Consider the following 21743-nt stretch of genomic DNA (forward strand, 5'->3'; position numbering starts at 1 on the left):
AGGGTTCTCCCATTTCATAGGGGAGGCTGTCAAACACTACCACTTGTAATTCAATTCCGAGGGGCAAGGTGGCACTCGAGAACGAGAGGTCGGGATAAAAATATGAAATGGGATTGGGCCTAAATACATAACTCCTTGATTACAGATTGCAAGAATGACTTACGGCTCACAAATGTTCTCTGACTCATTTTCTTCCCGCTTTCTATGGAAGATCTGCATCACACAGAAATAGCATCTAATTGTATTGTAATTGTCTCGTATTAACCAGGCAGCTATTACCGGTTATGACACAGAAGCCGATGACACAGGGCACATTTATTTGATAAATAAAGGCTCAGATTAATAGCATACTGGCATTCATTTACTCGAGCTATAAATGGTTGCAATCATAATTACAGATGCAGAAAATAACCACAGTGTTTCTGTTTCTGTGTGGCTGATGATTCTCTGCCTTGAACCAGTGGGTGTATGTTCTGTACATACGAGGGGCTTAACATATATAAAAGCCTCCGCAGCAGAATTGTCTGTCAGGATAATGACGTCACAGCCGACGGCGGCTTTCAGGTTGATTATTTATATTTTCATACCTTATTTAAATTCACTGGAGGTCTTCTGACCTTTGGGCTGCAGCGAGTGCCTGCTGTGTCTGTTTGTGGTATTTTTGACAATAGAAAAAAATGTAGAATATCTCCAGCCTTATCCCTTAAAGCGTGTAGACTGGTTGGTAGCTGGCATTAACATTTCATTGCATGCGTGACGTGTAGCAGGGTGGCTTCATCAGCAGCGCTTTTGTTGAACATTGAATCTCCTGCCATCGGCGAGAGCAGATCTGCTCAGATATTACTCAAGTATCCCCCCACAACTGGTTTCTGCATAAACATACAAACATAAAGCCCTTGGATGAATTATATCTCAAACTTGGTGGCGGTATAATATTGGACTGATGTGCTGTCAAAGCTTTACACTCTCATTTAAGTCTTATGTGTGTTACAGCATTTAAAATGTTCTCTTTTTAATGACGCTTCCAGCTGCAAGGCTGATCTGCACGTTGCTTGTTTCTCGAAAATAATGAGGCTGGTGTTTCAAGAGGGAAATCTCACCAGGTAGCGCTGACAACATCAACACTTTCCCCTCCTCGTCTTCCTCGTGCTGTTTTGACACCTCTACCTTACGGTGCGAGATTGCAAGGTGTCTGGTGCTGAAACTGGCAAAGTATTTTCAGGGAAAGATTAAAGGGCACTGCTGTGAGCCCCCCCAGTATGACATTTCTTAGAAAATCCAGGCTCTGCTGTTTACTCAGCTAAGCATCCCTGAATCAAAATTACAACACTGAGCCCCGGTGAGAGGTGAAGCAATGTTTTGGATGTTTGTATAACTTTTGGCTTGTTTTAAGTGGATTTGTAGCCATGGTGAAAAACTAGTTGCTCTCTTCCCTTTGTAGGCCAGAGGCAGTTTGCTCATTTCACAACCAACTGTACAACAGAAAAGTAATATTCACGTTAGCATTAATAATTCAAATCAATCTGGGAGAAATGTGTGGCACAGCTTAATGTTTGACAGCCACAGCTATATTATTCAAGGACGTTATTTGATCTGTGCCAAGGCAGTCATGTCTGGAGGATTTTTCCCTCGTGTTTAAGAAAGCTTCTTATTTTGAGCTGAGTTGTGTGACTGTGGTTTTTTCAAGCTGTCTGCTGTCTGGACCGGCTGAACCCAAGTCACCCAACACCAGTGTCTTTGACATCTGGCTAGACAGGGGCTGAAATTAACTAGTTGATTAGTCTGAAGCTACAGTTAGTAACTTTTATAAAAATAACTTTTTGTCATATTTGCTGAAACTCTCACGTTATTCTGAAAGAAGCACACGAGACAGTTAAGGCCTTTGCACACTGAATCCGTTTTTTGGGATGCGTTTTTTTAATCTGTTATCCAAAAAAAATTACGCACACAAACCTTGCACGCTGATTCCGGTGCGTTTTATTACTGTATTTGTTGCGAAAATTCGCAATATGCAATTCCTCTTTTGCCTCTATCCACTGGAATCACCTATCTGGATGTCATCACTCCCTCCCTGTCTTTCATTTGGCATCGCAGCTGCATGAAGAGGTGGAGTTGTCCTCCTTCTCTGTCCTCCACATTCAGTATGCGATCCACATCCTCCTCCTCTTCATCATCATCTGACCTATTGAAAGAGTTATGAAATGATCCTCCGTCTTGTTGCGACTGTGTCCCGCCGCCACATTTTCTTTACTTATTCTCGGTCAAACGTCTCTAAAGGCTGTGATGGGTGCGAAAAACGCAGAAAATCGAACCTGTTCTGAAAATTTAAATGACGGATGAAAGTGCGCAAAAAAAATCATGTCCCTCCTCCTCTTCTTGCTGCTTCTCATGGCGTTTGCTAAAAAAACAACCATCTTCATTTGCTAAAAAACAACCAATCAGAGTGGAGGAGTCTGTAACGCAGCTGTCAATCATGTCAGTCATGCTTATAAAACTGTCAAACTAGGCAGCGCTGATCAAATATGAATCAAAATTCTGTCACAGCTTTGCCTATTTCTCACCTAAGAAGTTCTCAGAAACATATTTTAGTTTACTGTTTAGCTGTAAACTAAACTAGCTGAGAATGTTTGTGTTGCCATGTTAGACACGGTCAACTGAAGTACCAAGCATCGCTCATGAGCTGGACCAACTTTCTTATTTTACAGCTAAACAGTGCACTAAAATATGTGTCTGAAAACATTTCAGTGAACAGTAAGCATTGCAGTAACCGAATCTTGATTCATATTTGATCAGTGCTGCCTAGTTTGACAATTTGGCTGCAGTTTACGCACAGTGATTAGACACTCCTTGGCTCTGAGTGGTTGTTGTTGTTGATTAGTGCTGTGTAAATTTCAGCAAATATAAGAAAGTTACATTTTTTCTAAAAGTTACCAGCTTTAACTCTCATGTATACATGTAATTGCGTGTGGATTGGTGGTACGTGACCGAATGCAACAGTGAGCATGTATTTTTACGCCCTGTTAGAGATGAAAGGCCGTGTCTTTGTGTTCATATCAGCATGATCTTGTATCAAACAATAGAGTAGCTACTGAGGATTACAGGCAGGGGCTGGGACATATTTGGCAAAAGAATACGGGCAATTTTCTTTTTTCTTTCCACGTTGGACTCCAGGCTAGTGATCGCCTCAAAAAACACATCTTTCTTTTTTTCCTAGCAGTGTCATTTTGAACCTTAGGTCCTGCTCCTAAAGGGGACAGAAGACCTAAAAATGAGGCGACCATTGCTCAAACACGGGTAAACAAATGCAAAATAAAAGCCAACAGCAGAAAACAGGTTGTTCTCATTTGTCTCCACTGACTTGTTCGCCTGCTGCAGACATCTACTTACTATATTCAACCTTGAAGGATGATGAAGTCTTTCATTCATTCACTTCAGTCTGCACACTGATGTTAGCATCAGTTTACTCCACTCAGCGTTTACACATAATAGTCTCTATCTTTTGATTGACAACTGTAATTTTTGTCCCAAAAGAAAAACAAGAGCGGTGTTGTTGGCTTATTTTAAGGGATTATCTGAACAATAGGGTTGTTTATGGTTTATATGGCAATCAGTACATCCTGTGTCCAATCCTATTTACAGCTGCAATACTTGCAGTGTTCAGACTGTGGTGAGGACACATGTGAACTCAGGACAGTTTTTGGATTCATTTGGAAATGTCCTTTGTTTCTCTTTCCCTCATGGCCCAATGTTTCATATCACACAGATTTTTGTTGGCGGGTGCAGAGGCTTCAGCGGGTCAGTGGCCCGGGCCCGGGTAGGAATGCAGCGGGGTGGAAAGCTGTGAGCAGAGTTACAGTGACCCAAGTGTGTCAGTCTGTCTGACTGTCAGCAGATCTGTCCTCCCACTGCCACTTGACTGACTAAATCCCTCCACCGCAAGTCAGTCCAGGCATTCTTTCACATAGTCTGAAAAAGACAACAACGACAAAAACAAAAAACAAAAAAAAAGACCTGTTAACTGGCCAAGAGTTGAAGTCGAGTTGAAAGACGTGCTGCCTGGCTTTTCAAAAGGAGAGAGGAATGGAGGGAATGTGTGTGAGAGAGAAAGTTAATGTCGCCAACAGTAACAATAAAAGAGGAAGAAAATAGGGAATAGTTGGAATGAGGTGGAGCGGGTCAGGGAAAGTCAGTAGATCAGGGACCCATTCACAAAACCTCCACATGCTGTGGATTCTAACAAAGGTCTGAGAAGAGTGATGCGTCTTAAACATCTCCCTGAAAAACAGTCATTAAATCTTGTAAAAGATGTGACAGGTACACCTTACAAGCCAATAAAACACCATTAAAGAGACATTTCACCCCAAAATCACAAATACATACACTCTAAAAAATGATTAATGAAAAAAGTTATTTATTATAACAAAAATTACATTTGTCACAGTTGACATTTTTGAGTAGGAAGGAATTAAAATAAATAATAAATTATCTTAAATACAATAATTTCACCACTTAAGATCACAACAACTTTTGGGTAAATATTTAGTTGGGTCAACTTAATTAAGCTTTTTGAGATTAAAACAAAATATGTTGGTTGTACTAAATTATTTGAGTTTGTCAGGTTATAAAAGAGTCATAGGATTTACTCAGTAACACCAGAGTTGGAACTACTTAAAAATTTGCGTGCAACTTGTTACCTTGACCAATGGATTTTTTTTTTTTTTTTAGAGTGTATTTTTTCTCTTACCTGTAGTGCTTTTTATCAGTCTAGATTATTTTGGTGTGAGTTGCAGAGTGTTGGAGATATCGGCTGTAGAGATGTCTGCCTTCTTTCGAATATAATGGAACTAGATGGCACTCAGCTTAAGGTGCTCAAAGCTCCCCCCAAAAAAAGATATCATGACCCAGTTACTCAAGATAATCCACAGAACTTGTTGTGAACATTTTCATGTACAAACTATTTTCTGTCTCTGCCGCAGAAGACGGCATGAATGTTTACATCTTGTTCTGTCACAAGCACTAGCCTTTTATCCATGAGTAGATGCTTTCCCTCTGCATGGTGATACAGTTGGTGGGTGTAGCTTTGTAGAAAGAAAATAGTTCCTACATGAAACTGCTCACAACAAGGTCTGTGGATCTTCAACACTCGGCAACTCACACCAAAACAATCTACATGTGGATTGATAAAAAGCACTGCAGGTTAAAAGAAAATATTTATACTTTATTTCAGGGTGACCTGTCCCTTTAATGGATATAGCAGCCTTTGCCAGGATTGTTATGGGTCATTCTACTCACATATTAATAAGTCAGTGTCTTAGATAGGGCTGTGTGTAATGTTTCAATACTAGTGCCAAAATAATCCTTTAAATACCGAAACAATATTTTTTGACAGTTTTTTTAATAGATATAAATATGTCAACAAAAACCTTTCCTCTTTTAATTAAAGAAGCCAGTTCTAAAATGTTAAATGTCATTGTTCATACAAGCAGCAACAGGCCTACATTTTTTGACAGCGTCAGTAAATAATAAATCAGAACTTTTGGGGTTTATTATTTATCATTTTTTCACTTTCGAAGACTGAAGCAGATTTTAGGCCAATGCTGTGTCTCAAATCAGAGACAGCCGTTAGTGCACTTACATGTAGTACACTGTACTATCTTGCGTCTTGTGCAAATTTCAAGGTGGTTGTTTTGTCGCAACTGAAACACGGCTGTTGCACACTTTGAAATGACAATCTCAAGATTCAACATCTGTTTTTTTTGCTCAGCGTGTTGCATCTTAGCATGCACCAAATATAACCAATGCTCATAGGTCGTATAGCTTACACCACAGCACATGCAACATCAGTGCCTGATGACAGGTTGTCCTGCTGTTAGCTAGCTAGCAAGCTAATAGATCTTGCGTTATCGTTCGTGGTACCAAATTATTTAAGAATTGACCCAGTAAATATAGTGATGGCTTCTATCTCACAACAGTGATAATGAAAAATACACATGTATAACTGTTCGCCATTATATCACAAGTTTGAAATGTGTTTCTAGTCCCGTCCCTTCCGCTATGTAGGCAATATGGCGACCATTGAGGGTGAGAAGCGTCCAACATTTCACACTCGACTTTTTGAATGTTATGCACAATTTGGGTTCTCACAGAGCACTGCATTTTGCCATACTTCTCAGTGGGAACGCACTTATGCACTCAAAGTAAAAAGTTAAAGTACAGAAATATCAGATTTGAGACACAGCACAAGTTAAGAGATCTCCAAGTTCATTTTCCAAACGTTTGTGAATATGGCCCATGGTTTCATAGCTCAGGCATATCCAGATGGTTGTCTGATTTTTAATGAGAGCTACAGAATATGATGTTGGAGTGGGTAACAATTATCCCAGGAACCAAACAGAGAAGTCCAGTGATCATATAACGATAGAAGCTAATGACTGCAGCATTATGCATGAAGAGGAACATGTGAAAACGGTGAATATGAGTCAGTGGAGAGTTCAGTCCCTCTCAAGGGGATGAGTCTATTACTGAAAATGCAAGGGATGACTGTTGATGTGACTCAAGTGGGTTATTCCACCGCTAAGGAACAAAGCAGAGAAGATTAATGTTTACAAAGGATTTTCCTCATTCTGTCAATCTCAGCATTGCTTTGGAAATGTTTCTTTTGAAACTGTCCATCTGGTGTGTGTGTGTGTGTGTGCTTACTTAACGTGTCAGAGGGCAGAGGGGCTGACGGGGCAGCCTCTGCAGCTCGAGGAACAGCCTCGGGGACTCTGTTCTTCCAACACAATCTATGGACCAACATCCAGAGAATGTATATGCCTGTGCTGCAGCTGTATAAATAGCCCACAGGGTCATGTGTAGAGTAAAACTGTGCTGAGAATTCCAGCTGCAACATGAGAACATTTGGTATAATGGGGATTAAAATGGTGTTTTCACTGGTGAAAGGAGGGGCAGTAATACTGTACATGTCTGCTGTGTTTGTTTCAGGATACTCCTAACAGTGGTGGCAGTCCTCTCATCATACTCCATCCATTTGCTGCTAAAGTCATCTGGTATTGTAGGTATGTATGTAGCCTGACGATATGCATCCTCTGATTTAAGGATTCAAGGATTTAATTGTCACATGCATTAAAATGCTCCCAGTACATTTTCACACAATGTAAAACATATCCTGGCTGCTTTCCAATAGACACAGTTACACAGAGTGTTAGAGTACAAACAAGTACATAACACCACAAATAAGTAGACAGGAAAATATAGAACAGAAAACAAAGTAGGTTAGTGTCTACCCACAGTCATATTGCGTGAGGATAACAGATGTCTTTAAAATGAGTGGTGTGTACCTCGATGCTACGACATCACTTACCCGATGGTAGCAGTGAAAATAAAAGATGACCTGCACGAGCATTGTCTCTGATAATGGCTTGTGCTCTTTCCCTGCACCTGACATCATATATCTCATCCAGGTATGGCTGATTGCTCCCTATTATTTTGGATGCCTGCTGGGTTGCTTGAGGTTCGGAAAGGTTACCAAACCACACTATTAAACCTCCTGTAAGAACACTTTCAATAGTGCACTGACAAGGTTTTGTAGACACACTAAAGCCTTTAATTCATCTTTTCCTCTGCTTTTTCAGTATGCAGTTGCTGTTCTCAGACAAATGAAAAAATGTGTAGGCCAAGAATTAAAAACCATCCACGACCTTGACAGAAACACCATCAGTGGCGACTGGAGTGTAGGTGGTCCTATTCTTCGTAGAATCAATGATCACTTTTGGTCTTGCACACATTGACGTAAAGGTTGTTCACAGTGCGCTACAGGGAAAGCGCTCTCGTGTCAAGTTTCAAGCTATTTTGAGAAATGGCTCAAGTAGAAAACCAATGTTGGAAGGGGTTTTGGTCACAGGAATTTTACCTAATTATTTGAAACTCGGGCCATGTTTAATTTGGACATCCGTCATGTTCACATTATATATGACAGAAAGTAAGGAAAAGCATTAAAAGTCCACTTTGAATTTATCCATCCATCAGGACTGTCTGTTGCTATCATTTATCAGGCCAACCATGGTGGTGCATGCACAAATGTCCACATTACCCTCTAATGTCATATATGATACAATCACAATGTGTAAACCCCCAATACTCTTTAAACTGCCAGACACCCAGTTGTAATGTATGAGCTTCAGCCTCTATCCAGTCCTTGTTAGTGTGGATTTAACACACTGCTAAAATGCTTTTACCTGTAATTTGTGTTTCAGGTATTCGTGCATATGAGCAGCTCGGCTTCAGGGCCTTTGGGACCCCGGGGAAGATGGCAGCAGGTATTGCCATCACGCTGCAGAACATTGGAGGTGAGGTCACACTGTTGCTTGTCCTCACACTTACAGATACACACATTTTTTTTTAAATTTCCTCTGACATTTCTGGAAAAATACTCACAGCACTCTGTGACTAGAGGCTTGGGATATGTACTGTGTAGTTAAGTGCTTGTATCTCTTTTCCACAGCCATGTCCAGTTACCTGTACATAGTCAAGTATGAGTTTCCTTTGGTCATCCAGGCCTTTCTGAGGGTGGATAAACCTGCAGGGTGAGTGCTCAGTGCATGACATAAAAGTTTTTATTCATACTATGCAGTAACACAAGTGGCTGCAGATCCAAGGAACACATGCTAGTGTCATGAAGGAAGGAGTACGTGTCTGATTTGTAGCTAAATGTAAATGTTAAAATAACTTTATTCTCATGCTTGTGAAAAAAAAATCTTTTCCCTTGACTTGAAGCTGTAATCCTTAAGATTTCAGTCCACAACTTGTGTTATCCATTAATAAGGATGTTTCCATCACTGCACTGAGCAACCTCGATTGAAATAAAAGTCATTCTGCACACTTGAAATAATACTTGAAACACATCTGGTTCAGTGTGACATTTGTAAACACTACTAAAAAAAAGTAAAGTAACCTAAAAAGCAACCTGCTCATGTAAACAACAAAGCATTGTCGTATCCCACCTCATGCAGCCGTCTTGCATTTACAAAGATTTCAGCCTTTCACTGAGGAGTAGTGTCAGGCTGTGCCAGTTGGCGGACCCAGTGCTGCTCTGGATGAGCAGAGCAGCTGGCGTGAGAACAGCTGTGATAGTGACCCTGGAGGAGCAGAGCAGCACGGCCACCGAGAAACGCTCACTTCAAAACACAGCTAGACTCCACGGCTTAAAACGTAAACCATGGGATATCACTGGCCAGAGCAGGTGGCCATGGACACAAACAAGACTCACTGCCTTGGATGGGATGTTGAGTGTGATGTTAACCCCTTACACCTTAACCCTTATCCCAGTTAGAGCATCTACTCGGGGATTGAGAGAGGTGTTTTAAAGTTTAAGTTGAAGTGCGTAAACTGTGCTGGTTTCACCCTATATGGAGGAGAATAGACACTACCTCTGCTACTATGTTAGACAGAAGTGACATACAGTGACAACATGTCCGCATTGTTCTCTGGTGTCAGCTGTCTGTGCAGCAGTGCTGTGGGCTATGGTCAACAATCACTGTTTATTTGAAATGACAGACTAGATTGTCCCAGTGGCCTTTCATCCCGTCAGTGGGTGTGTGTTTATATTGTTGAACTGTACAGGGGTTGGACAAAATAACAGGGACACCTCACAATCTGATGCAAGAGATACAACAGCTCTGCAACATATACCACTTTAAAATGATATATATAATCACACTGTAATGATAGAGTGTATAATTAGGGGTGTAAAGCACAATTTTCATCGTGAGACAATATGATATTGATTCTTCGGACAAAGATAAGATATTTTCTGATATTGCAAAGTCTGCCACAATATGATTTTGATTCAATTCTGGGGCCTGTGATCGATATGAGACGATAGCAGTAAATTGTCATTGTCCCTTTTTTGGCTGTATAGTGTTAGAATGAGGTGCACTTGGATAAACATGGTGACACAGATGCTAAAGATGACAATATTTATCAATGCTTTCACTTTGCACGGATATTATTGGATCGTTGATAATTTAATCGATGTATCGATCCAGATCGATGTATCGTTACACCCCTACTTATAGTTATATGTTAAATACAGTTTACAGTGTTCAGTTTTTGTTGACTGCAACTATTGGTCGTCATTTTGGGATTTCATTTCATTTTTTTTTAATCTCTGGGAAGTTATCCAGTGTTTTCTTTTAATTTTAAAAAGCAAAGCAAAATCAGGTGAAAAATAATCAATGATACAACAATCCAAATGTAACCTTTATTCAACGAGGAAGTCACACTGAGATTAAAATCTATTTTGCAAGTGACTCCTAGCAAAGACAGGACCAAATAACAGCATAAAAACAAACAGGACAACAACAATACATCACAACAGTGACATTAGCTATGTTAAATACAATACATTAAAGAGTGCATTGAAAAGGCAGCACCATTTAATGAAAAAAAAACAGAAAATGAAAATCAAATAATTAAAAACAACATTTGCAGGGCAAACACTAGCTGTTTGTTTTGTTAATCAGAGGGACTCTGTTGGTGGATAATTAGAGGCTGATTTGCATTTTTTCATCATGTTTTTTTTCATTTTCTGTCTCTGGAAAGTAAATGATGGACAGTGTCTCCTCGCAGCAGTGAACACAAGAATTTTAGCATGCACAGGGACATAAAATCTGATAAAAAATCAAATATGCTGAAACTGATATGACAATTAGTAAAAACTGAAAAGAAGATCTTTTCAACAGCATCACAGGTTTGAGTTAAAGTCTTGTACTGACACACTGGTGCACTGTCAGCCTCCACAAGGACATGGACACCCTTTACACACATGGGTGTTTGTCAATATGTGTCTCTGGATGTGTGTTGCTGGCCCTGGTCAGCTCGCACGCACGATCAATGAACACCTGAGGCTGTGTGTTTGTTCAACCAGTCAACTTATCAGAGAGTCACTGGTGTGTCAAGGTGGAGAGTGCTACATGTGTGTGTTTGCTTATCAAGCTTTGTCAGTTTGTGATAATTAGTGATTCAACATTTGTGTGTTTATAAAATACTGTATGTTTGTGTGTGTCAGTGTTGATGTGATATGGTGACCCTGGTCCAGATGGCCGGAGGGCAGGATGACAACAAGATAGATGAGCCTCTTCTTTTTCGAGATGTGTGTGTGTGTGTGTGTGTGTGTGTGTGTGTGTGTGTGTGTGTGTTGCCAATATCATCTCTGCAGGGCCTCCCACCTGATAGAAGTTAAGCAAATTAATCACCCCTACTGTGTCAATCTAAAAAAAGCTCACAGTGTGTTTTTAATGACCGTCTCATGGCTGAGCATGAGACGGTAACGTGGTCGGTTGTGCCAGTTGAGTCCGTTTGTCATATGTTTTGCCAAACGTCTCATATTCATGTCCTCCTTTCAGTCATGATGATGTTTTTAAGTTTGACAATAGAGTGTAACAACTGTCATTGCGCAATGTTTAGTCATACACAGTGTTTATGCTTTGAATGTTAGTTTCCACTTGGATACCATGTCACTATATCGCATGTCAAGCACAAGGAGATACAATATTTTATAAACTAAGTTCAGTTTTGACATTTTTTTAATACGTGTATCCTAAATGAAGAATTCTATGTTAACCCTTTTAAACCACTTTTCTTGTGCTGCTGTTAGACACCTTCCGCAAATATTCAAACCTTTGAATCTTGAGCAAATTGGTGCAATTTTCTTTCTTATCAAAAACACGGGGAAAAAAGGGAATGAGCAACTTGCTAAGAAATGTTCCATAAATATATTTATATTTGTTATTATAATTATTTTTTATTTAAAATTATGTTACAGAATTATTATATATTTTAAGCTCTTTTTCCAGATCATAACTTTTTATTTAATGTATTTTTTTTTTTAACTTTCCTTTCTTTTTTTTCAAATTTTCTTGTTTTTGATTTTCTCTTTTTACAAATTTTTTGCCTTTTTTTGGGGGGGTGGGGGGGGGGGGCATTTCTTCTATCATTGCTCATTGCATTCTTCCCATGTTTTTAAAAGAAACAGGTTTAAAATGGTTAAAGGTTGAGCAATATGACAATATATGTTATGAGAGGATATGGCTAGTCAGCCATTCAGTTACCAGTCAGTCGGTCGTATCCTTGACACTTGAATTAAGTTCTCAGCAGGGCTGTAGCCCGGACTTTATGCAAACTGAGGTCACACTTTCCCCCGTAGCAAAACCACCCCTCTAAGAAAATTATTAACTTGCCATCAAAAAGTCTGTAAAATGTTTTTATAATTGATTTTGCGCTCATATAATTTTTTAATTTAACAGTTTGGTTATATACTCTTTGTCCTCAGAGAGGATTGTCTAAATGTTGTTTTTAAAGCCTTCTCCACACTGCCAGGATAATTATCTTGGTGACACTTAATTTTATTGTCATTAATTGTGCTGTCAAATGTCAAATATAAAGATATTGAATCTAAAAAATACCACCAACAGCCTAAAAAACTATCGTGTGTGATTTTACTTCCTCTAAAAACATTCACATCAACAACACAGAGGACATGACCTCTGTGTCCCAGCAGCAGCCACAGTTCTTAGTGTCCGGTGGTACAGGGAGCAAAGAGGCTTATTTTTTCCACTCTAGGTAGGCTATTTGATTTCATTCCAACGGGTTTAATTTGTATTCGTTTCTTTTCAGCTTTGAATAAAACTACTTGGCATAGTGGTGGACATACAACAACAAAAAAAATCCTCAATTAGAAAACTCTGCTTTTTCCACCATGTAAGCCTTATTTGTGTGCACCTCATTTTCCAACTGTTCACTGACTTCTCCCCCGTGTCTTCTCAATCAGTATGTAACACAGTGCAAACGCCTAACAGGATTGAGATTGAGTGGAGCGGTTGAGGCGAGCGATTCCAAATCAATACGTGTAATTCTCTGTGTCTTTCTGCCTCTCTGCAGTGAATGGTACCTGAACGGGAACTACCTCGTGATCATTGTTTCTATTGCAGTGATATTACCACTGGCTCTCATGAAACAGCTGGGTGAGTATGTTATATATCACATTCGCCATTCAGTAGGACACCCATCTTATTAGTGTTTCAGCTTTGGCGTCATTTTTTTTTGGCATGATTTGGTTACAGTGAGACTATGTAACTTGCTGAATAGCGGCTGCTGTGGCTACACAGTAATGTCATGCTGAACAATCTTTACATTTAGCTAAAATGCACAAGTGACATTACTGAGGCTGCCAGCTGACTCAGTAATGTTTGTTGCACAGCAATATTTGCCGTAGAGAAGCCCTATGTGGCATTCAGAGCATTAATATAGCAGCAAACAGCTATTTGCTATATAAAGATATAGTGGAATAATGGCGTCTTGAGCAGAGAATGAAGTCACGCTTCCCCTGTGTGTGTTGTGATACAAGCTTCTCTGTTCTTTGTTGTTGTAGCCGGTCCAGCTATACGTTTATGTTAGTGCACGTGAGTCCCTGTTTGTGTGTCCCACTGGCAAGCTAATCGCTGCTGCTCTGCACTGCGCTCATACAGCAGTTACCGCTGATAACAGTGATGCCGTTGTCATGGGAGCCAGTGGTATAGTGGTAATTGATGAGGTGGGTATACTACTAGGTACATAGGTAGGTTACCGATGAGGAAGTGGGCATACTCTCCTTTTTAGCTGATAGGTGGGTATACTGTCACTGGATAGAAAAAGAAGTGGGTATACCCTGTATACCTGAGTATACCCTCCACTACACCACAGATGAGAGCGTAGTGCACACCCTGCTGTTTCCCCCCAGGTTTACAGTGTTGAGATGTTTGACAGCATCATGGCTTGAACCTTGGTCTTGTGCCTAAATAGCAAGCTCTTTAACTACCCTTTGAAAACTTTAAATGCCTCCTTGTCACCTTATAAATATGAGTTAGATAGTTAGATATCCCAAGGGGTGTATTGCAAAGATTTGGGCTAAAAATGCTTTCACACCTGCCCTGTTTGGTTTGGTTCAATTGAACTCAAGTTCGTTTGCCCCCTAAGTGAGGGTCATTTGGACAGGTGGCAGCACAGTAATCACACTCGGGTGTGCACCAAAACTGGACCAAGACATTCCTGAAGAGGTGGTCTCAGTCCAGTTACAAACAAATTGTGGTGCGGTTCATTTGTGGTGAGAATGTGTTCTGACCTCGATCTGAACCAGCTGCAGTCACATGACACATTGTTTGGGTTAAACATGAGCATGGTACAGTCCTGGAGGATTATTAACGTGCACCTCCTCCTGTACTGCCTTAATATGCACATTCGGCACATCCAATGCATCAAAGCATTGTTTTCTAGTTGGAGCCGTGCCTCGTTTTCAAACTGTATGGTTTGACTAAAATGAACAATGACAGCAATATAGTCCACGATGAGCAGCGCTAAAATCAACCTGCATAGTTGTCCCTCCATTGTGACATTAGAAAGTGTCACGTTTATCTTGCAAGTGTACGCTTCTTCAATGTTTTGTTTACTTCCTGGATTTTTCCCGTATGGAAATTCTGGCCAATCAAGAGCAGCTTTCTCGTGCAGGCATTTTATCTGGTCTGCTTGTAAATGCTGCCGTGAGAACACAAACCAACTCTAGGCAATTATGCAACTTAGTAAGAAAATTAGTCCCTGATTCGGATCAAAGCAAGACAACTCTAGGTCTGACAGCACCCTCACAGGTAGATGTTTTAATTTCTCACAAATAATTGTTAATTTCCACGTCAGAGCTGGAAATTATTTAGATTTTTTCCTGGCAGAAAGAATCTTTCTCCTCCCTTCCTCTCTTCCTGTTTCCGTGACCATTTCCGATGTTGTCCTCCTGAGATGTCCCTTGGTACATGGCTTATGCCCCTGCTTCTTCAAGTCACACCTGATTTCATTGTGTAGCCATGCCTGCTAAGTGCCAGCACACTGCTGGACTGCAAGGGTTCACTCACTTTAGAATAACAAGCCTCTGTTGCTCTTGCAACACAAAAAACCCCCAATGTGTTTTCACAAGGTTGGTTGAGTGTCGTGCAGTCAGTCTGCATCACAGCTCCTCAGATGAGCAAGTCCATGAAACAAAACAGATGGAAAGAAGAATAAAAGCAGGGAGAGCCAGTTTAGAAGTGAGAAAAGGGGGCGTATTGGCTGACCTCGTGTAAGAAGTCTGTCTCCTGCCGAGACATCAAGGACAACAGAGCCAGTGCAGTAAGAGTCCAGTAATGAGCTCTGACTCCTTAACGCACATTAAATCAGCCTAGTTTGCCACAAGGCTTAAAGACGCAGTTCAACAGGGAATTTACCTCTCAAGTGATTAGTTAGTAGAGTTAAACAGCATTTCCCACACATCAGTCGTAGTGTAATAGAGTTTAGAATAAGCATGACCATGTAATCCCAGATAAGAGACATGCTAATGAAACGTTTGTGTTTTAGGGTACCTGGGATACACCAGTGGTTTCTCCCTGAGCTGCATGGTTTTCTTCCTCGTTTCGGTACGTCCTCTATCTCTCTGTATACGAACATGTAACCAGCCATCATGTCTTGTTTCTTGTCTGTTGGCAGAAACATGAAGGCAGCATATTCAGATGCACTGGGATCTGTCTGTAACGGGGTTGTTTTTTCACCTTCCCACCATCTCTTTAGTATTCCCTTCTCTCTCTACTCATTGCCATGGACTAATGTTTGCATGCTGCGGTTCCAGGCTGTGTTGGTTCTCTTGTCTTTCTCTGACCTAGTTTTGGCTGTGTGAGCTGTAATCCATGCATCGCTCTCTCTCTCTCTTTCCCTGGCTGTCTCTCTCAGGCCCATATTTTCTGCCTGTCTGTATGCGAACAGTGTCCCACAGCCTTTGTCTCTGCTTACGCCTCTCCTCTGCACTGCACAGGTCATCTACAAGAAGTTCAATACCCCTTGTCCGTTTATGGACTTTGCATTGAATGGCACTGCCACTGGGCTGAATGTCAGTGCCACAGACCCCGGTGGGGAGCCTGATCCTGCCTGTATTCCCAAAATGGCCAACCTCAACTCACAAGTAGGTTTAACGCATGTCACTCAGTCTGCAAATCCACCTCCACTGCCATGGCCACTGACAGCCACTTACTTATGTTATAGTCATCTTCAGCATGTTGCCAGTTACAGTTCACAATTCAAGCATGGAAATCGCACTTGGTTTGAAGCACTCAGTTGCACTCAACAGGAGATCAGGGCTTTTGTGAAGCTGTTAATGATAGACAGTAGTCTGCATTTAATGCAAGGCTCAAAGATGGACAGTGACCTCTGAGCTGTCTGCTGCTATCAGCAGAGGAATAAAAATTGCTTTGGCATTCTAGCGCTCACAGTCAGATCTTCAAGTTTGCCCTTTGTGGGCCAAACACATGGGTAATGAATGAAATGGGAAAGACTCGACATTTTCAAAGTACCCTTATTTTTCACACAGTACATAGCTTCACAACAGGAGAGGACTCTTAAGTACTCTTAATCACAGCTAGATGCTGAAAGGGATAGTTGAGATTCTCTTCAAAGTAGTATGGGGTACTTATCCATAGTCAGTGTATATCATACAGTTGATGTCATTGCTCAGCAATTTGATGCTGTGGATTGGAGCAGCAGAAAAACCTATTTTAACCACCTAAAAAAGTCCCACCTAATATCTATATCATCTATAACAGTTTTAAGTGTACGCTATATTGAGTGTATGCTATGTTTTTATTTCTTTATTTTTCCGTCAGGCAGCCAGCTCTGATGGGGAAGCCAATAACAGCTTTGGTTCAAGTCCACCAGACTCCATTGACAAAAATGATAATTTTGGCTCACTCAACATGGGAGCTGCTGGTCTACCGCTGCCTTGATCAGTAAGTTTGTGTGTGTTAATGTGCCACTTTGGTGAATCCGAACCAACCCTTTTAAACGCCAAAGTCACACATTAACACAAATGAAATTACTGATAAAGGCAGAGGTAGTCCAGCAGCTGTTGTGTTCTGTGATGTTAAATCACTTGTTTTCTCAATGGAGTCTGGCTATGAAGAAAGCGATAAAACACTTTCATTTTCCCGCTGGAAATTGCACCGCAAAAAATCTAAATATACCGCACACTGAAACTAATATTGAGATTTTTAGGTAGGACTTTTTTGGGTGGCTAAAATAGGTCTTGTTGCTGAACACTCTGTATCTCCCAACTGGGGGTGTGCCGACTGTCATCCACTGTATGCAATACACTGTATTTGGATAAGTAGCTCATACAACGACTCTGAAAGATCCCAACTCTCCCTTTAAACTTGTTTGATTGTAACATTACATAACTGCAACAGTTTAACTTTCCAGAGCATTAACAAATACTGACTAGTTGTTCCCTATCAAGTGTTTATTCGTATCCCTTAAAGATGTATGAGACTTTCCTAACCCGGGCTACTAGGATAAATCCCTGCTGCTTAGCAGCTTACAAGTAAGGCATTCTTAAACAGGCTAAGGCTGGTCTGCAGCCAGGGCCAAGTTAATCACAGGGAAACAATTAGCTCTCTGTGATGTGTCTGAGGGAGTAATGGGCAGTAAAGCGCGAGGTTGGTGGTAAGACGTCTGGGATGGCGCTGCTGTATCTATGGTGACCTGTTGGGGTTCATTTTCAGACGGCCTACACCATCCCCATCCTGGCGTTCGCCTTTGTGTGCCACCCCGAGGTCCTGCCCATCTACACAGAGCTGCGCAAGTATGTTCTTATGATGGAAAACTCCTGCTATTTTTTGGACAAGAAATGAGTTGCGTAACAAAGAGGAAAGCCACTATGTCTGATCTGTGCTTGGCTGATCACAAACTAGTCACATGCACTGCTTTCAATTTATTTTGAAATGCGTTGGCACTGCTTGTATGATGTAGCATGTTGTTAGTTTAACTTTATCATCCCGCTTTGAACCACTGTTGCTTCTTTTCCCAAGATTAATTGTGATGTGTTATTGAATCTTTGAAGCTTTTTCTTGCAACTAGAGTAGCCCTGCAGCTAAAGATGGTATTTTGTAGTCACTGGGCTACATGCTTTGTATATGGGCATATACAATAATGTGACAGTGGATGCCCTGATGTTATGTGTGAGTGTGTGTGTGTGTGTCTGTGTTTATGTTTGTGTGTGTGTGTGACATCACATGGCAATATCTTCTGATTTCAGTCCCACCAAGAAAAAGATGCAGCATGTGTCCAACATCTCCATTGCAGTCATGTACTGCATGTACTTCCTGGCTGCCCTTTTTGGATACCTAACTTTCTATGGTGAGGCCTGGTCCTCCTCCCATCGCAGAATATTCTGTCTCTCGCTTGATCTGTCTGTACCTATGTTTCTATGTCTGTCTATCTATCTATCTATCTATCTATCTATCTATCTATCTATCTATCACACTGCCTCATTTTGCCTTTTAATTTTCTTTAAACATCCATGTTATTTTGTTACATGTAGGTTTACAAGGTCATCAGCACAATATTAGGTCTAAATAACTATGTCATAGCAGCACAGTAATCCTGTATGCTGGAAAGCATCACGATGCGTCTGCCCCCTCTAGTGGTCAGATTGTAACTTTTACAATAACTATATATTCAACATTCAAGATAACTTATCTATATATCTATATCTACTGCACTGAAAAGGCATCATTATTTATGAAGGGTTTATTAGGTGTATGGTAGCATTTATGTAATGTTAACAAAACATGATTTCTACATTGTTCTCATTGCTAATTGTTAAAGTATTTACCAGTTCACATTAATATTTTACGTCTATTATGATGATATTTCAATTCATATTATCATCACAAATGGCGGTTTGCCAGCTGGTTCAGGAAAGACTGATCTTCCCTCATCATTCTTGGACCTACTCTATGTTCCTCTCTTCTGATCTCTTTCAGGTGAAGTGGAAGCCGAGCTGCTTCACACCTACAGCCGCATTGATCCGTATGACACTTTGATTTTGTGCGTGCGTGTGGCTGTGCTCACTGCTGTCACACTCACTGTACCCATTGTGCTCTTTCCTGTAAGTACAATTTTAGCACCTCAGAGGGAAACTTCTGTATTTTTCAATCTGGACCCTATTTTCCCATGTTTTTGTGTCTAAGCAACTAATGGAGACATCCATTTTGGAAAATGGTCCAGTATTTAGAGAGATGTCGCGACTAAATAGGCTGCAGTGTAATCCCTACGAACAAATGTGCACCTTCAGTTAGGGTCAGAGAGGTGCTTGTTTTGCCACTGACAGGCTCAGATTGTTTTATGAGTATCTGTTTTATGACTTCATTTCATCAAGAACTGACTAAAATGTCATGAGAGGTGACTTGCTGCATGAAAAACAACAGTGGAAACATTAGTAAGAGTTGGAAAGAGGAGTGCTGGGAAGACTTTGATGTGTTGGGGTACAGAAAGTGTAGCTGCCTTTAGTTTACAACTTTTTGATACATGTCTTCAGACCAGCTGACGAAATAACATCTAATTTCTCTCATAGTCTGTATTAATCCCTAGTCACAATCTGTTGGTCCCTTTGGATCTTGTAACCCAGAACTCTCTTAAGGATCAGAGTAATCCCATCCCAGAATGTTTGTAGTTTTATATATGACCTATCTATGTGAGTGATTGACATTCACCTGCCCACAGAGTCTCCAGCAGTGTTGTTGTTTACCTGATTGTTTGCATTCATCTAAAAGATTTTTAATGTCATGATTAAATATTGGGTTGATTTCGGCAATGTGGAAGAGTAAGACTTCCTCAAAATAACAAACAGACGAGCGAAAGGTAAGGAAAAACATTTCATTTCTTAGTAAGGTCTTTCCCATAATGTTGTCAGACACTCATAATAACAATCTGAGCCTGTCAGTGACAAAAACAAGCCTTTTTAGCGGTTTCAGAAATTGTTGTCTCCATTAGTCACTTAAACACAACCACATGGAAAAATAGGGCCCAGGTTCAAAAATACTGAAGTTTCCCTAAGTTTACACATTGGCTTCCTTCTGGGAAATTACAAAGCAGTTATTTTCTTCATGCAGCAACAATTGTTAAAATGGCTTTTTTGTTATAATCAGGTACGGAGAGCGATCCAGCAAATGATGTTTCCAAACAAGACCTTCAACTGGCCCCGTCACATCGCCATTGCCATCATTCTGCTCACTTCCATCAACCTGCTGGTCATCTTTGCCCCCAACATCCTGGGCATCTTTGGGGTCATTGGTAGGTTCGACCAGCCCTGGGACAAGGGCGGTTTTGAAGCATCAAAACATTTAGACATACTTAGTTACTAGGCACCCAGACAAATTCTCAGTGGCTTCAATGATCTCTTTAAATTCTAGGTATTGGTGTATTATGAATACTGAGATTCTCTTATATCTGTTACATAATCAAAACAATAGCTCTTACAGTATACCTCTGTTTGGAGTTTTTACTGTGCTGAATCACACTTTTCACCTCAAAGTTTGCAAATAAACTAACTCATTTTCCCATCTTTTCTGCTAATTTCCATATCATCTCTAAGGTGCTGTCAGACCTGCTGCAGCTCTTAATGAGACCTGAAGGGAATGACAATTCATGGAGGAACTTGGTTTATGAATAATTTTGTGCTTTTTGTCTGCTTTACAGGTGCCACATCTGCCCCTTGTCTCATCTTCATATTCCCTGCTGTCTTCTACATCCGTATTGTACCCAAAGAAGAGGAGCCAATGAACTCATTCCCCAAAATCCTGGTGAGTGTCTCATTAGAGGAACAGAAAAATAATTACATTTATTTTAGGTTAGGGTTAGGGGAAGTTATATAAAGCTGATCTGTCTAAAAACACAGCATCAATAGTATAGTGTACAGTACATTAGATGTTTTGTATAAGATGCCCTTTGGCTTGAGGATGACCAAACACACATTTACAAATGACGCTAGTGAATACAAACCAAATTGCAAATACACCAGAGCACATAAAACAGTAGCTCACAGATTTGCCTGGTTTCCAGAGTTATGATTTGCTGCCCTCTCTGGTTGAAAGTTGCATTTATGGTTCACCTCTCACCACACCTGGAGCAAGATGAGAAGTTAAACTGGAGTTAAATGGGAGGTCTGCACATAAACAAAATAAAACAAAACAATTCCTCATGCCTCAGTGAACAAAGAGTTCAAAAATAAGAAAGTTCTTGATGAAGTGAAGTCAAAAGGGTCTGGGGTTTAACAACAGCAAAACTATATCAAAACATCTGTTTACTATTTCTCACACAACTCTTGCAGTGTAATCCAAGTCTCATTCATCAAATCATATGCTCAGTACTTCCCAAACAGAGAGCCTTTACAACAGGGAACTAAACTGAAGTGAAACTTATTTATCCTCTCTTCAAAACCAGACTCCATTGACAAAAACAGTAATTTTACATGGTTGAACACAGGGGCTGCTGGTCTACTTCTGCCTTGATCAGTAATTTTGTTTGTGTTATTGTGTGACTTATTCTGCGACCGGAGTTGAAAAAGGTTCATTCAGATTCACCGAAGTGACACAATGACACGAACCAGCTAACTGATCAAGGCAGTGATAGACCAGCAGCTCCTGTGTTCAGTGGATTAAGATTACTGTTTTTGTCAATGGAGTCTGGCTTTGAAGAGAGCATAGATCAATTCCATTTAAGTCCAGTTCCCTGCTGGAAAGGGCTGAGATGAGAAAAGAGATGTGAGGTAGTTTGGTAGCTTTAACAGTAGAGCTTTAGAAATAAATAACATGAGATGGATATTTCTTCTTGTCTGTAAGGAAGTCCATCCAACTGTTTGA

General features: G+C 40.5%; 1 protein-coding gene across 2 annotated transcripts in view; it reads left to right on the forward strand.

The window, feature by feature from the left end:
- The window catches only part of LOC125893499 (sodium-coupled neutral amino acid transporter 3-like), a 54926-nt gene that overhangs the window by 28816 nt on the left and 4367 nt on the right, over positions 1 to 21743 (forward strand). For both annotated transcript variants that reach the window (XM_049584213.1, XM_049584221.1), the window contains 11 exons: positions 6985 to 7058; positions 8256 to 8348; positions 8504 to 8585; positions 12940 to 13022; positions 15415 to 15473; positions 15866 to 16012; positions 17604 to 17683; positions 18137 to 18237; positions 18867 to 18991; positions 20031 to 20175; positions 20581 to 20684. In XM_049584213.1, the coding sequence (XP_049440170.1) occupies positions 6985 to 7058; positions 8256 to 8348; positions 8504 to 8585; positions 12940 to 13022; positions 15415 to 15473; positions 15866 to 16012; positions 17604 to 17683; positions 18137 to 18237; positions 18867 to 18991; positions 20031 to 20175; positions 20581 to 20684 (1093 nt within the window). The remainder of the gene's footprint in view (positions 1 to 6984; positions 7059 to 8255; positions 8349 to 8503; positions 8586 to 12939; positions 13023 to 15414; positions 15474 to 15865; positions 16013 to 17603; positions 17684 to 18136; positions 18238 to 18866; positions 18992 to 20030; positions 20176 to 20580; positions 20685 to 21743) is intronic.

This window comes from Epinephelus fuscoguttatus, linkage group LG1 (assembly GCF_011397635.1).
Source record: "Epinephelus fuscoguttatus linkage group LG1, E.fuscoguttatus.final_Chr_v1".
Taxonomy (NCBI): Eukaryota; Metazoa; Chordata; class Actinopteri; order Perciformes; family Serranidae; genus Epinephelus; species Epinephelus fuscoguttatus.